The 16,265-nt window shown below is 51.9% G+C and overlaps 1 protein-coding gene across 2 annotated transcripts in view; it reads left to right on the plus strand.

Moving 5' to 3' along the window:
• The window catches only part of CUNH16orf74 (chromosome unknown C16orf74 homolog), a 29,018-nt gene extending 18,328 nt beyond the window's left edge, over positions 1–10,690 (plus strand). For both annotated transcript variants that reach the window (XM_052727095.1, XM_052727096.1), the window contains exons 3-4: positions 7,899–8,051; positions 10,242–10,690. In XM_052727095.1, coding sequence (XP_052583055.1) covers positions 7,899–8,051; positions 10,242–10,300 — 212 coding nt within the window. In that variant the 3' untranslated portion in view covers positions 10,301–10,690. The remainder of the gene's footprint in view (positions 1–7,898; positions 8,052–10,241) is intronic.
• The last annotated feature ends 5,575 nt before the right edge of the window (positions 10,691–16,265 follow it).

Raw genomic sequence — 16,265 nt, forward strand, 5'->3', positions numbered from 1 at the left:
TGCTTTTTCGGTGGAAAGGCTATTTGGCAGGCTCCTAACAGAGGCAGATTGCTGTTTTACAATGAGCCAGTAGAGGGCACCTGTGAGCCATAATGCCTGCTCAGGGCCAGAACTTGCCTTTGGCGGCAGCCTGAGTCTGTTAAGGCCTTGGGAGGACTGGGGAATACTGAGGGTGAGTAGGGAACCTTGCCCTGCACCTAGGATCCTGGGGTGTCCTAGGTAGAGGCTAGATGTGGGGTCATGGGCATGAGCTCACCTGACCCCGAGCTTTAAAAGAACGAGAAATGGGGGCTGAGGCAGGAATGGTTAGAGCCACAAGAGGCCATGGCCTCTCTAGACAGGCTATGACCCTAGCTCCCTCTGTGGTGTGAGGATGGAGACGGTGGGAATTCAGGCTCTGCTCACCTCGGCTGGGGAGGCTGCACCAGGAGGCTGGCCAGCTTGGTGGGGAGATAGCTTAGTGTCCCCCAGGTCCTTGCCAGGGGGATTGCTGCAGGCCATGTCATCCGCGTGTGTATGAGTTCTATGAGCTCCATTTTACAGCCAGGGAGATCAAGGCTCAGAGAGCCAAGCCATGCATTTCCACAGTCACTCTAGTTCAAGGGTTCCCAACCCTGACTGTGAATCTCCAGGAAGCTTTATAAACAGTCAGTGCCCAGCTCAGAGCAGAGATGCAGCCCCTTTGTGTGTGGGTGGGCAGGGGGGGGGGGCTTGGGGGTGGGGAGACATGAGGAAGAAAGCTGGGTGTGGTGGACACCTGCAATCCTAGCACTTGAGAGCTGGAGGCAGTAGAATCAGGAGTTCAAGGCCAGCCTTGGCTATGGGAAGCCCTGGCTCAAAATCAAAAGAAACCTCTCAGAGAATCCCCACAGGCCGCCCTGGGTGTCGGCACAGCCACAGCCAGCAGAGGGCAGGGCTAGCGCTCAGCCCATCCTTGCCGGGCTGTGTGTCACCGTGTCTGAGTTCTGCTTCTCTGAAGGCGGCTTAGGCTGGGTCTGTGGAGACTGAGGTGGTGCACAGAAGGATGCTCAGGATGGGGGACCCCAACACTTGGCACAGCCCATGAAGGCCTCCTTCCCAGACGCCAGGCCTAGGCCACGCCTGGATCCCTGGTCGGTGCCCTGCCTCACCTGTTCCTCTGGAAACAGGCTTCTAATCGCCCGCCCGAGGCAGTCACGGAACTGACAGATGACAGCTCTGGCCCCCAGGGTGGCTGGCATTTGTTTAATCTTCACCGCTGCCTAATCCTCCTGAGAGCTTTTGCGCCTGCCCAGAGGCCGCAAGGCGGCACCAGAGCTGAGGGGCCAGGGACCTGCCGCTCCCCTCTCCCTTCTTCCTTCCCTCCTCCCTCTCCTCCCTCCTCCCAGGCTCCCTCCCTCTTCCCCCGTTTACTCCCCCTCTTCTCCTCCTCCCTCCTCCCTGCCTCCAGCATCTCTCCTGGGCTCACTGAACCCCAGATACTTCCCGCTTAAGCTGTGGGCTCTGCCCTCACGTTCCAGACCCTGCTGGCCGAGTGTGACCCGACACTTCTGTGGGGGTGAGAAAGGGGTTCCAGTGTGAGTGGGAGGCTCCTCCATCACTGTGGGGTGACCAGCACCTCCTTTGGTTGAGGTTTCTGGGAGCAGCAGGGTCAGGACTGACAGGACAGAGCCCGACCCCCCAGCCCCTGGCTGTTCCAAGTCCCTCCCTTCAGTCACATGCAAATGGCCCCGGTGCACACGCTGCCCGCATGGCCAGGCTGTGTTTTCAGATTTGAGGTTGGTATGAACATGCCCAGGCTGGGAGACTCTGTTGGCCCACTGGGACATCAGACTCATCCTAGACCCACTTCCCGGGGATTATCCTGGGTGTGAGGCTGCAGGGACTGGCCAGCCACAAGCACCCATCCGGGACCTGTTGGCTGCCTATAAATAGAACTGTATCAGGATGGGCTCACGCCCTGTCATCCCTGTAGGTTCTTGGCGGCCAACATACCACAGGGCCAGAGAGCCGTAGGTGGCGGCTTGCTGCAGAGGTAGTTCTGCAGGGCTCTGCAGGGAGCTGTGTGCTCCATAATTCATGATCGCCAGGACAGAAAGCATCGGCGCTGGGAGTCATCCTGTCTCTGGCTTAGTGACCCTGGCTGCCTCTTACCAACTGGTCCACCATTGCTCTCTCTGGTCCTTAGCTTCCACATCTGTGTAATGGGCAAGTAGCGCTTGGCAGAGAGAGCTGTGAACTGAGGGGAAAGACCATGTCAGCCCCAGGAACAGGGTTTGGACCCTAGAACACCCCTCCCACCCCACCCCACCCCTGTCCTTAGCTGTTTTCCATGCTGGCTTCTGTGTGACACCACTGTGCTAGAATGTCTCCACAGGGAAGTCGACAGGTCAGGGGAAGGGCCTGAGGCACTGCCTCAGGTCCTAGGATGAGATGGGGTGAAAGTAGGGGTGTGTGCAAGGAGAGGGAGGTGCTGGTCATGCACCAGTCACCATGGTGACTGTTTTCCAACAGACACGGTTGGGTTTGGCTTCTGATTTTGTCAGTATAAAAAGAATGCTGTGAGGAGTCAAAGCTAAAACCAAGGGTTACATAGAGTGAGGCCTCACTCCGCCTCCTGCAGAGAGAAAGCGTCACCGAGCAGGCAGAGGAAGCCTGGAGCACCAGCTGGGAGGTCGTCTGCCCCTGGGCTTCTGCTTGGAGGCCAGTGGGGAAGAGCGACCTGAATTTGGATCACGTGAGAGGCAGAGCTTCTCCACAGGGGTTTGTATCCTGCGGGGATTTGGAGCTGTGACTTCACTGGTGGTGGCTTCTGTTCACTGCCTTCCACACTGTCAGAATCCTCAGACAATGTTCTGAAGGCTTCTCCTGGGACTTAAGAAGTTGTTACTTAAGGTACCGGTGGCTCCGTGTCCAGCAGGCTGTGCCCTCCTGTGTGACGAGGCCAGGTGCTAATTCCAGCCCTGCCCCCATGTATGAGGCCACACACCCTGCCGTGCCAGCTGCTCCCATCCCCATCCCCACCCCACCCCTACCCACCATGTGACTGAGTTGCTAGAGGGACCAATGGGCCTCACCAAGACATGTCACCTTGGTCACAGGCATGCACATCTGACCATCCCATCTGTGGAGTCACAGATGGTGCTGACCCCTCCCTGACCCTGCCATGTGACGACACTCAGTGTCCTTACCAGGGAAGCACCTTGAGTCTCTTGTGTCCTGTTCCGTTGTGGGTTGGATTGTATCACCTCAAGATTCGTATGTTGAGAGGCTGTGGGAGCTCATGCCTGAAACCCCAGCACTGAGGAGGCTGAGGCAGGATGATTGAGTGTTTGGAAATAGCCTGGGATACACAGGAAGACCCTGTCTTAAACCAAAAGGAGAAGACAGGGCAGGGTTTTTTTGTTTTGTTTTGTTTTTCAAGACAGGGTTTCTCTGTGTAGCTTTGGAGCCTGTCCTGGAACTCGCTCTGTAGACCAGGCTGGCCTCAAACTCACAGAGATCCACTTGCCTCCGCCTCCCGAGTGCTGGGATTAAAGAAAGGCATGTGCCACCATTGCCCAGCCAGGACAGGGTTTTAATCAAAATAGCCCTTTGGGGTTATGGTTCATCAGCCAGGGTCAAGGTGACTCTTGACTGATTATTATCTTGTTCAGTTCTCTAGCGTGACTTGGACAAGTACTTACTGCCAAGGTGACAGGTCGGTACCCATGAGACAACTGTTGGGCTTGGGCCTGGCCTTACCATGCAGTGGCATGTTTACAGACTCTGCCCTTCCTGAAGTCCTGGACCACTGTAGGTTGAGGGCGGTGATATGGAGACTGCCTGGTGCCTTTTCCGGGGACCAGAACACTGTGGAGGCCAACAGGTGTCTCAGGGACTCTTTGCTTTCGGCCTTGAAGGGAGGTGTACATCTGGGCTTGTCAGTCACCAGGTTAGACAGACATTGGGGTGTTCCCAGGTCTGCAGGCAGAGCTCGCTGAGAGACAGAGCCAGACAAGGCCGGTTGCCTGCTTCCAGCCTGCCACACACCCCGGTGCCCCTGACCTGCTGGGGTCAGAGCTTCCAACAACAATTTTTTTTAGTTTTCGTTTGTTTGGTTTTTTGTTTTGTTTTTGGGTTTTTTTTTTTTTTTTTTTTTTTTTTTTTTTTTTTTTTGGTTTTTCGAGACAGGGTTTCTCTGTGTAGCTTTGCGACTTTTCCTGGAACTCACTTGGTAGCCCAGGCTGGCCTCGAACTCACAGAGATCCGCCTGGCTCTGCCTCCCGAGTGCTGGGATTAAAGGCGTGCGCCACCACCGCCCGGCTTGTTTTGTTTTTTAAGACAGGGCTAAAATTGTGTGTGTATGTTGTTCTTTTTTTTTTTTTGGTTTTTCGAGACAGGGTTTCTCTGTGTAGCTTTGCGCCTTTCCTGGAACTCACTTGGTAGTCCAGGCTGGCCTCGAACTCACAGAGATCCGCCTGGCTCTGCCTCCCGAGTGCTGGGATTAAAGGCGTGCGCCACCACCGCCCGGCGTTCTTTTTTTTTAAATTATTTATTTATTATATGTACATTGGTGTTTTGTCTGCATGTATATCTGTGTGAGGGTATCAGATCCCTTGGAACTAGAGTTACAAACAATTGTGAGCTGCCATGTGAGTCCTGGGAATTGAACCCAGGTCCTCTGGAAAAGCAGCCAGCCAGTGTTCAACCCCTTATCCATCTCTCTTGCCCTCTTTTTTTTTTTTTTTTTTTCAAGACAGAGTCTTAGCTGTAGCCCTGGCTGTCCTAGAACTCACAGAGATCCATCTGCCTTTGCCTCCTGATTGCTGAGATTAAAGGCGTGTACCACCACCACCACCACCACCACCACCCAGCTAGCTTTTGTTTTCTTTCTTTCTTTTTCTTTACTTTTTTTGTTTTGTTTTGTTTTTGTTTTTTCGAGACAGGGTTTCTTAGTGTAGTTTTGATGTCTGTCCTGGATCTCGCTCAATAGACCAGGCTGGCCTTGAACTCACAGAGATCTGCCTCCCAAGTGTTGGGATTAAAGGTATGCGCCACCACCGCCCAGCTTAGCTTTTGTTTTTTGAAGCAGTCTTACTGTGCCTCCTGGCTAGCCTCGGACTCCTGATCCTCCTGCCTCAGCCTCTGAGTGCTGGGATCATAGGTGTGCTCCACCACATCTGGCTATAGGAAACATGGTCTCCAGGCTCTGGTGCACTTGGTGTCTTCCTGGGCCAGTGTCTGACCTCCCATACAGCCAGTGGCCCAAGGCAGGACAAGGACTGTCACTTCTGTCCATTCTGTTCTTTAGAACGAGTCCCTGGGTCCCCTTCCCGCTAGGACTGAAGCACCACAGCTTGGGGTCCTGATAGTGGCCAGGGCACTGGAATGTGGTAGAGACAGTCACTCAGGACTCGGTGATTTTTTTTTTAAACTAATTATTCCCTGTCTCATCCTACATGGCCTGGTACTTCAAAGCTGCCTGGGGCTAAGTGGGAATGAGGAGAGGACAGACACACAGACAGAAAAGCTAGAATCAGGTGGGCCGGGCTTGCTCTGATGGGGGGCAGCTACTCTAACTGCGGCAGGGAAACTGGGTGTGTTTATTAGGTACATCTCAAGGAAGAGGGATCAGCTAGTCTCTGTGTGAGGTCTCTGTAGGAGAGCAACATCTGAACTGCAAACATCTGGGAGAAGGAAGCTGACATCAACATTCCTCCTCAGACCCAGGAAGGCTTTGCCATTCCTGTGGACCTGAGGTACTGGGGTCCTTGATGTGGCTGTGCCCATATCAACAATACACATTCACTCAGGGCTTCCTTCATTCCCTGCAGCCCCCAAGTCTGGTGTTCTCTGGAGTAAGACAGGACCCCACGTCCAAAGGTTTCTGAAGGTCTTGATTATTTAATGTAAATTTTAAAACTCTGTCACTTACTCTGCTCCAGACTCTGCTAGGCTCAGGGGACCAATAAGGAAATGGTGGCTACTCCAGGTGCCCTCAGCCAAAGCAGAGGTAAGAACTGTTCTCTCAGTGCCCATGAATAAGTGAGCACAGACAGGTCAAAGAGGTCGTGAGGGCACAGCCTGAGCCACCTTCCCCAAAGAAGAGCATGCTATGCTAGACTGAGGGATGGACAGAAGCTCACTCCCCTGGCAAAGGAAGAGAGTGCATTTCAGGCAGGGGGACCAGCATATGAAAAGGTGTGAAGGGGCTGAAGGACTTCCTGACTCTTAGTTCTAGATGGGAACAGGTGTCCCTCTAGATGGGACTGTAAGGTCATCGTAAGTTTGGGAAGCCTTGGGTTAGGTCAAATTAAAACCCTTTCCACTAGGGCTGGAGAGATGGCTCAGGGGTTAAGAGCATTTGTGGCTCTTTCAGAGGACCCGGGTTTGGTGCCCAGCACTCACATGGCAGCTCACAACCATCTGTACCTCCAGTTTCAAGGGATCCAGTACCTTCTTCTGGTCTCCATAGGCACCAGGCACTTGGTTTACAGACACTTATTTCAAACATATAAAATAGAATAAATAAGCCTAAAACCTAAAAGAAGAAAGCCTTTTCGTGCGGTCTGTGATGGCTTGTGCCTGCAGTCCCAGCACCGGGAAGGCTGGGGGAAAGGATCACCTAGCAATTGTGCACAGCCTGACTGCTGAGAGAGCTCCTGGTTAGCCTTAACCTGGGCTATCATGTGGTTTGTTTTAGCTGTTTTTGGGGGCCCTCCACCCAGCTCCCAGATAAATCTCACATGGAGGCCTATTCTTAATTATAAATGCCCGGCCTTAGTTTGGCTTGTTTTTTTGCTAGCTTTTCCTAACTTTAAATTATCCCTTCTACCTTTTGCCTCTGGGCTTTTACCTTTTTCTAAGATTTATTTATTTATTTTATGTATATTAGTGCTCTATCTGCTTATACAACTTTATGCCAGAAGAGGGTATCAGATCCCACTATAGATGGTTGTGAGCCACCATGTGGTTGCTGGGAATTGAACTCGTGACCTCTGGAAGAGCAGCTCTCCACCCTTACCTTTCTCTTACTTCTGTAACCTTACCTTCACCCTTACTCCATGGCTGGCAGTGTGGCTGTGTGGCTGTGTGGCTGTGTGGCTGTGTGGCTGTGTGGCTGTGTGGCTGTGTGGCAGTGTGGCTGTGTGGCTGTGTGGCTGTGTGGCTGTGTGGCTGTGTGGCTGGCCCCTGATGACCTCCTCTGGCTACTTCTTTCCTTTCTTTCCCCCAGATTTCTCCTTCTATATATTCTCTCTGCCTGCCAGCCCTGCCTAGCCTTTCCCCTGCCTTGCTCGCTATTGGCCGTTCAGTTCTTTATTAGACCATCAGGTGTTTTAGACAGACACAGGAACACAGCTTCACAGAGTTAAACAAATGCAGCATAAACAAAAGTAACACACCTTAAAATCGTATTCTACAACAGGCCTAGAATGAGATCTTGCCTCAAAAATGAAAAACAAAACAACAAAAAAAAAAAAAACCCACAACCTAAATCTTTTCCTCATGCAGGACTTCTCAAAGCCTTTGACTGGCAGAGTTGGGAGTGCCCAGCAGGAGGATAAAGTAGATGGGATTCAGTCACAAATATGTCCGATTCCCAAACTCATTATGAGGTCCCTTCCTGGAGTATCACAGAAGGCCAGGGGACAGACCTTGGGAAACGCTGCTCATACCCCAGAAGATGCCACTCAAAGGCCACCACGCCCATGCATATCTCTGGGGACAGACCGAGCTCAGCCCTTGTGGAACTGTGCAAGGTTGGGGATGCATTTCCTTTTCCTGAGTCTCAGCTTCCCCATCTGTGCACTGAGACTGGCAGTGTCCCTTTGTGGAGCATGGGCACGCTGAGAGTGTGGCCAAGGGACTGAGTGACTTCGGCAGGCACTGCCTAGAGGGCCTGATGCTCTCTTTCTGTCATGTCCTGTATCCCTCAGGCTTTAAGATGTGTGTCAGCAGCAGCAGCAGCAGCAACAACAACCATGACGAGGCCCCTGTGCTGAACGACAAACACCTGAGTGTCCCCAACATCATCATTACACCCCCAACCCCGACGGGCACGGGGCTTTCCAGAGACTCCAAGCAGCCAGGTGAGGTGACACCACTATGCAGGAGGCTCCCAGGACCCCTTCTGTGCCATGCATGGCCTGACCTGGTTCCCATCTCCCCCGAGCTTGTTAATGTATGGGCAACTCTGTGGCCACTCCACTCTGGGCCCTTTGTGACGATGCCAGCCCTAGCTAGATGTAGCTGGATGAGCAATTGTCTGAGCGGTCCTGGCTGGCAGCAGGGAGGATGATGGATTGGTCTGGGCTGGCCCCCATGCCATGTCTTAACCACTCACTAGAATTGAAAGATGCTCCATCCCTGCCAACATCAGGGCCTACCACCTTCCATGGTGCTGGCTGCAGCAGCTTGGACAACAGGATAGACTGGGAAACAGCCCCACGACAGGCTGCAGCTGTCCTTGGGTTTTCCAGATGTGAGGCAAGGGCAGATATGAAATGTTCCTGGTCAGACAGCGTGCAGGGTGGGGTGCAGATTGGTGTCTCCTGCAGACGCCCTCAGAGCTGGCAGGAGAGACTGCTCTCTTGTGCACTGAATGGAGATGCACTGAGCTAGGCCTGTGGGGCGGGTTCACAGTCCTAGTTATTCGGGGAAGCTACGGCAGAAGGATCACAAGTTCAAGGCCGCCTGAGCTCCAAAGAAAGCTCAAGGCCAGCCTGGGCAGCTTAGCCAGACCCTGTCTCAAAATAAATATTGAAAAAAGGGTTGCCTCTGCTCAGTGGTGGAGCTCTTGAGGCCCTGGGTTCTGTCCGTCTCCAACACCAAAAGGGGTAAAGAAGGCTGGGGGGGGGGGGGTGGTTGTGGCTGGTAGCCCATACTGAGAAAATAGGTCATTTTCTCACAGGTGCTCAGGAATGGACTTAGTATAGATCTCACCCCCTCAGCTATAGACAGACAAACTGAGGCTCACAGAGGCTGATGGACAAGTGATGGAGAAACTCCATTGAGTCCCATAGGGGTGGGTGGCATCATGGCTGAGCAGGCCGGAAAGGAGTCGGTGCCCGGTAGGAATCAGCAGGAGGGCAGAACCACCTTTGTTCCCTTCAACTCTCAAGAGAACCAGCTCAGATCCCAGAGGACCACCCTGGATTCCTGCAGAGGGCAGCCGCACCCGGTACCTCATCGGTTACCTCATCAGTCCATCGGGCTGCTCTCTTACACAAACTGCCAGCTCTCAGCATCACCGTACTGAGGGCCAAGCTTCCGGCGCGTAAGGCCCAGCCAAACCACAGTCCTCATCCTCTTTTGTGGCTATTCCCAGAGCCCCTCACCAGGCTACATGAAGGATGCACACCTCATTTACTCCTCACTCCAACACTGTGGGCTGTAGGTACTATGTGTAGCTCTGTTTTAGAGAAGGGGAAAGGAAAGGGTCCAGGGAAGGACAGTGACTCACCTGAGGGCCTACAGCAAGGTGGAAGAGAGCCAGGCTCCCGCCCATTGCTTCTCTGCCTCCCAGCTAGTGTCCAGGCAGACCCAGAGGACATCAGAGATGCAAGTCCTCAGCTTTGCCCCGAGGACACTTCTCTCTCTAGACACAGCATCCTCTTCGGAAAGTTCCCAAGGTCGGTGGTTACCCCACAAAATTGTGAGGTGACATTTCAGGCTAAAGCTGAGTGCTTAGGAGGCTCCTGAACCTTGGAAGAAGTTCATTTTTAAGTTTGGACAACTGTAGAGTACATGGGGCCGGAGGGGTGGCCCACAAAGTCTCTCAAACCCACACTTTGGTTCCACCATGCTTCCAGAATTCCACCTGCCCCTTAGATGTGCTGCTGGGAATCTCCTAAGCCTCAGTGTCGTCCTCTGTGCAGGGAAGACAAGAAGAGAGAGACAGAGGTCTCTTGAGGACCTCGGGCCCTGCACATGACTGTGCTGTTGATGTTACTAAGAGAAATGTCACTAGACTGGACCAGGCCCCTGCATGCTGGGAGCACTTGTTACATACTCCAGGGGTCCTGAGGAAGCACCCCAGCTCTGACACATCCCCCAGATCTATAAACCCAAGGAGATTCTGATCTCCCTAGTTCCCAGGAGGGCCTAGGTGGTGGGGGATCTGAGGCACTGGGGATCCTTCTCAGCTTTTAGTGACTCATGCCAGGTTGTGGGGTCCTGGGGTGGTGGCCTGAGGTGAAGAATGTTAGGCCTAGGGAGGAAGCTGACAGAAGACCTGCTAAGGTGAGCCCTTCCTGATGCTGATCCCCTCTTTCTCCTAGTCTGGATGGATGAGTTGGGGTGTTATCAAGATGATGGAGAGTTGGACCCTGAAGCCTGAGAAGTCACCAAGTGGTGGGACCTGTGTGGCAGCTTCTTGCCTCACTGCCCCTTGCCCCAGGTGTTGGGGACATGGCTACCTGAGCAGCTGGATGAGGACTGAGAATTGGGCCCTGGATCAAGACAGGAGTGGCCAACGGAACACAGCAGGGCTCTGGCCCCGGCAGAGCAGACATCTGTCACCTCCATGTCCTTGCCAAGCCAGACCCCAGCTTGGTGAGGAGGAAGTGACCCTGCCCTATGGCCACTGTGGCCACAGACCCTGGCCCTCAAGGTCACAGCACACAAGGACTTCTTGCCAGAGCAGGGCCTCTGTTTTTTATAAGTTGTTTTACAGGTACAGAACCCACGTCCTGAGTGAGATTTATAAATAAAGCACCTTTGTGACTTGTGGGGTTCTGCTTCTTGGGCTTGGTGGGGGGTGTCTGCCTTGCCAGGGTGAGAGACAGGACATGACAGGCAGTCAAGGCTGGGAGTGCAGTGTGTCCACACTCTTGGCCTTTTCTCAAGGAGGGGAAATAAAAAGCCCACAGAGACGGCAAAGCAGCCGGGAATGTCATTTAAAGGAAGTGATAGATAAGACAAGGACACACTGTAAGGCCTGCCCACCGTCGATGAAGATACCCACAAGGGACTCAGGTACTGTTTGGGGGCTTCCTTTCTCAGAGCGTGACAGAATGAGCTTCAGGGTTACTTGATGAGGGCCATTATGAGGATGGTTTCTGTTTTCATTTTAATACTTATTTTATGGGTATGTGTGTATGTCTGAGTGTGTGTCTCAGCACCACATGCAGGTAGTACCCACAGAGGCCAGAAGGGGGCGCTGGATCCCCTGGAACTGGAGTTACCGGTGGTTGTGAGCCACTGTGTGGGTCCTGAACCTAACCAGAGTCCTCTGCAAGAGCAGTCAGGGCTCTTAATCATTGAGCCGTCTCCCCAGCCCTAGATTTCTGTTTTGTTTGGCAGTTTAGGTCATATAATCATTTTTCTACTATGCAATGTTCATTTCTCATAATGCATCTGATTTTAATCATGTGCATGCTTAATTATGTATAAACATAAAATGGCAAGCAGAGATTTTCTCTCAAAGCTCACTTTTTTTTTTTTTTTTTTGCACATGTACTCAAAACTAGTTCAGGCTGGATTGGCCCTCTACCCTAGGACCAAGATGTATTGGGAATGAGTCTGAATAGGAAATGTCTAAGCTTGGTGATCACTGAGGGAAAGGTAAACCCATTGTTCAGAGAGGGGTATAGGTGTAGCCTGATGCAGTGGGGTCTGAGGTTGGTAGGTGTATTGTTTGAAGAGGGGTGTGTGCCTAGGACATGCAGGTAAGGGAGCAAGGCTTCCTAGGTATTACTACAAGAGGGTGTACATGTAGCTCAACCTGAGTGAGTCCCAGGTCACTCGGAGACCGAGCCAACCTTCCCTTAACTTGTGTCAGGTACTGGGCATAGCCATGCAATAGTGATGACTACTGCTGAGTCCCGCCATGCTGAATATTTAGGCTCCAACATGGTTTTGAAGGGACTCCAACATTCAGACTACAGAAATAACACCAATGGCCTGAGTTAAAATTGCTTGTGGGCTGATGAAATGCTCAGCTGGTGAAGGCATTTGCCACCCCACCCATCCCAGTGTCCTGAGTTAGATTTCCAGGACCCATAGTAGAAGGAGAGAACTGATGCTAGCCTGCACAGGCGTGCACATGCTCACACACACACACACACACACACACACACACACACACACACACAAAATAAGTAAATGAGCTGAGGGTGGTGGCACATGCCTTTTAATCCCAGCACTTGGGGGAATGGGGCAGAGGCTAGTTTGGTCTACATAGCAAGTTCCAGGCTAGCCAAGGATACACAGTAAGACTGTCTCAAAATAAAGTAGTAAAGTAATAAAAAATAAAATAAAAATTGTACGTTTAGCCGGGCGGTGGTGGCGCACGCCTTTAATCCCAGCACTCGGGAGGCAGAGCCAGGCGGATCTTGTGAGTTCGAGGCCAGCCTGGGCTACCAAGTGAGTTCCAGGAAAAGGCGCAAAGCTACACAGAGAAACCCTGTCTCGAAAAATCCAAAAAAAAAAAAAAAAAAAAAAAAAAAAAAATTGTACGTTTGTTTACTAATTTTGAAAAGTCCAGAAAATAAAGTCTGACTTAATGCTTGATGGCAATAACGTTGGTTTTAACAAAACACCAAGTATTGTTATCCAGAAATTATCCAAGATTGTTATCCAGAAAGATCATACATTTGCAAGCACGTGTAGACTGGGGGATGATGAGCCAGAGCCACACTGCACTCTGGACATGCATCCTCCAGCAGGGACGACCTTACCACCACACTGTCTCCCTTCCGGCCCCAGCTCAAACTCCAGTGCCTCTGTCATGGATGCCTGTGCGGTGTATCGATTTGTGTTGATTTCTTCTCTCGTCATGCCTTGCCCCTTTTCACCAGGCTCCAGGCCAGCCTGGTCTGCCCAGGCTCTGCTCAGTCTGCCATGATGGCAAGAGGCTAGGATGCTGGGTCTGGCTTCCCTGTGGCCCTGCCCTTCATTCTGCTGCCAGTTTACTCTCTGATCGGCCTCCACCCTGCTTAGCAAGCTCCACAGGCTTCCTGCTTCCCCCAGAGAGCAGAGCTCAGCCTCCCTCCATCCCAACCTAGCCCCGTGGCCAGCTTTCCCCTTCCTGTGTGCCTTCTGTTCCGATTATTGCTGCTGCTATGGAATAGCCCCAGTTTTGTGACAGAACAACATCTGTTGTGGTCACCATTCACAACCTGGGCAGAGCTCAAAGAGACAGCTCATCCCTGCTTCATGAGACTACAACTGAGATGTCACATGAGGCTGAAAGGTTGACATCCAAGGTGGCCCACCCAGGTGACCCATCTACCCACCGCAAGGCTGGTGAGTTGGTCCCTGGCTCTTGGTTTCTCTCCACAGATGGCTTGGGCTTCCTCACAGTATGGTGGCCTGGTTTCTGGTGCTCTGCAAGGACCTTGTCTCCAAAGCCACGTGCTGTCACTTTAGCAGTGACATGGGGCTATGGGGTATTCCTGACCTGAAGGGAGGGAACAGCAACCCTGGTTTCTCATGGGAACCACGTCAAAGGTTCAGTGGCAGAAGCACATGGGGAGAGAGGAGAGGTGTGGCCATGCTATCTGTGAGGCAGGACTCTCAGAGGAGCAGGGCCAATAGAATATATATATATATATGTATATATATATATATATGAATGTGAATATGAATATAATATGTATTCATCTATTCTAGGAGGGGTTTATTAGATTGCCTTATAGGATCCCAGCTGCGTGCTAATGTAGGTGCTAAGGACCAGGACTCCTCAGCAATCCCACTCTGGACCGCAGGCATGGGAGTCCCTAGAACAAAGAAGTGGGTCCTGATGTCACGGTGTGTGTGTGTGTGTGTGTGTGTGTGTGTGTGTGTGTGTGTGTGTGTGTGTGTGTGTGGTGGAGGGGATGGGCTCCTTCAGGGAAAACAGGAAGTGAAGGGAGGCACAGGTTTCCTCTTGACTTCTTCAGATCTGGGTTGCCCTTTGGAGGGGGAAACCCACATTAAGGGTGGTTCTGTACCGCCTCTGCCCACAGCATCCTCTGTGGAAACACCTCACAAACAGGTACCATTTATGGGTACTAGATGGCTCTTTAAAAACAAACAAAGTTTTTTTTTTTATTACTATACCTTTATGTGTTTGTTTGGGGGTAGGGTGTGTGCACGCGTGCCATGGTGCCCATGTGGAGGCAGGGACAACTTGAGGGAGCTGGGAGCTGGTTCCCTGGGGATGAAGGATGGCCAGAGCACAGCAAACAGGGCAGGGGAGCCTCCCACCACGTGTATCCCCAGGATCAAAGTCCTCATTAGCCTTGGTGACAAGCACCCTTACCTACTGACTCTCTCTCCTTTTCCAAATCTGTTTTTTGGTTGTTTTTTTTTTTTTTTTTTGGTTTTTCGAGACAAGGTTTCTCTGTGTAGCTTTTTGCGACTTTCCTGGGACTCACTTGGTAGCCCAGGCTGGCCTCGAACTCACAGAGATCCGCCTGGCTCTGCCTCCCGAGTGCTGGGATTAAAGGCGTGCGCCACCACCGCCCGGCTGGTTTTGGTTTTTTTTTTTTTTTTTTTTTTTTAATACATGATATCTTTGGCTTCCCTGAAACTCACTCTGTAGACCAGGCTGGCCTTGAACTCAGAGATTTATCTGCCTTTGCCTCCTGAGTGCTGAGATTAAAGGTATGCACCATCATACCTGGCTCTTTAAAAAAAATATTGGACATTTATTAATATCATTCTCTTATGTGTATGAGTGTTTTGCCTGCATGTGTGGCTGTGTGTCATGTGCATGCCTGGGGCCCAAGGAGGCTATTAAAGGACATCAGATCCCTTGAAACTGGAGTTACAGATGGTTGTGAGTCACCGTGTGGGTCCTGGGGATTGAACCTAGGTCCTCTGGAAGAGCAGTCAGTGTTCTTACTCATTGAGTTGCCTCTCCAGCCCTGATACTGAGCCATCTTCTTGGCCTAAAACGTATGAGGCCCAGGGTTCAATTCCCAGTACCAAAAAATAAATAGATAGAGCTGGGGTATAACTCAGTGGTAGAGCATTTGCCTAGCCTTCATAAGGTTATAGGTTCAAACTCATAGTACCAGCCAAAGTGGGAAAAGAATCAACAAGTGAGTGGAGGTGTGATGGGTTGGGGCCAGGCTCTCTGCAGGCTGTGTTCTTATTGCTGGTCCAGGCTCCCCTGCCCTGTTTGCTGTGCTCTGGCCATCCTTCATCCCCAGGGAACCAGGCCTGATACCTTTCCTTCCTGATCCCTCTGCAATGCAAGGGACCTTGGAGCTCAGGGCTGGGGCTGAGTCCACAGGCTGAGGGTCCCCCATCTGCCTGCTCTGCTGAGTCCTCCAGCCTGCTCAGCCACTAGCCCAGGTTAATAGCTCTCCTCATCCAGCCGCTTAGTGCCATGGCAACAGGCCTGGGAACAGGGGAGTGGGTGGGAGGGCTAGACAGGGCCAGCTGCCTGGAGCTCCTACAGGGCGATCCTGGGCCTGGGAATCCAATCTAGAACTGATGCTCTTGCAGCAGCCTGAGGCCTCCTCCCTGGGCAGCGCATCCCTAGAGAAGTCAGTTTTGGAGGCTGCTACCCTGGTGGTGCCCGCTGAGAGAGGTCAAAGACCCTCCCTACTGGCCACTTCCAATACAGCTATGTAGCCCAATCCCCGCTGCCTCTGCCCCTGTTTCTGCCTTCTGAGTGCTGGGATCATAGGCAGGTACCACTACACTTGGCTTTTGTTTTGTTTTTCAGACAGAGTCTCATGTTGCCCAGGCTGCCCTTGAACTTCTGATCCTCCAGTTTCAACCTCTGGGATTACAGCTGTGCTTCAACACTCCCAGATCTTCTCAATAGCTTCTAGGTGAGCCTTGAATCTATTATTAGTTGAAAATGCAGGGGCTGGTGGATAAAAGCTCTTGCCACAAAGCCTGATGACCTGAGTTCAATCCCTGGAACCCATGTAGAGGTGAAAGAGAGAATTGACTCCACGAAGTTATTCTTGAACCTCCGCATGTGAGCTGTGGTGTGTGTGTGTGTGTGTGTGTGTGTGTGTGTGTGTGTGTGTGTGTACAAAAATAATATTAACAGTATTGGTGGGGGGGGGGGGGCTAGAGAGATGGCTCAGAGGTTAAGAGCACTGGCTGCTCTTCCAGAGGTTCTGAGTTCAATTCCCAGCAACCACATGGTGACTCACAACCATCTATAATGAGATCTGGTGCCCTCTTCTGGCCTGCAGGCACACATGCAAGCAGAACACTGTATACACAATAAATAAATCAATCTTAAAAAAAAAAAAAAAACAAAAAAAAAAAAACAAGGCGGGCGGTGGTGGCGCACGCCTTTAATCCCAGCACTCGGGAGGCAGAGCCAAGTGGATCTCTGTGAGTTCGAGGCC

The sequence above is a fragment of the Peromyscus californicus genome, unplaced genomic scaffold, assembly GCF_007827085.1.
Source record: "Peromyscus californicus insignis strain IS unplaced genomic scaffold, ASM782708v3 Scaffold_8__1_contigs__length_139910024, whole genome shotgun sequence".
Classification (NCBI taxonomy): domain Eukaryota; kingdom Metazoa; phylum Chordata; class Mammalia; order Rodentia; family Cricetidae; genus Peromyscus; species Peromyscus californicus.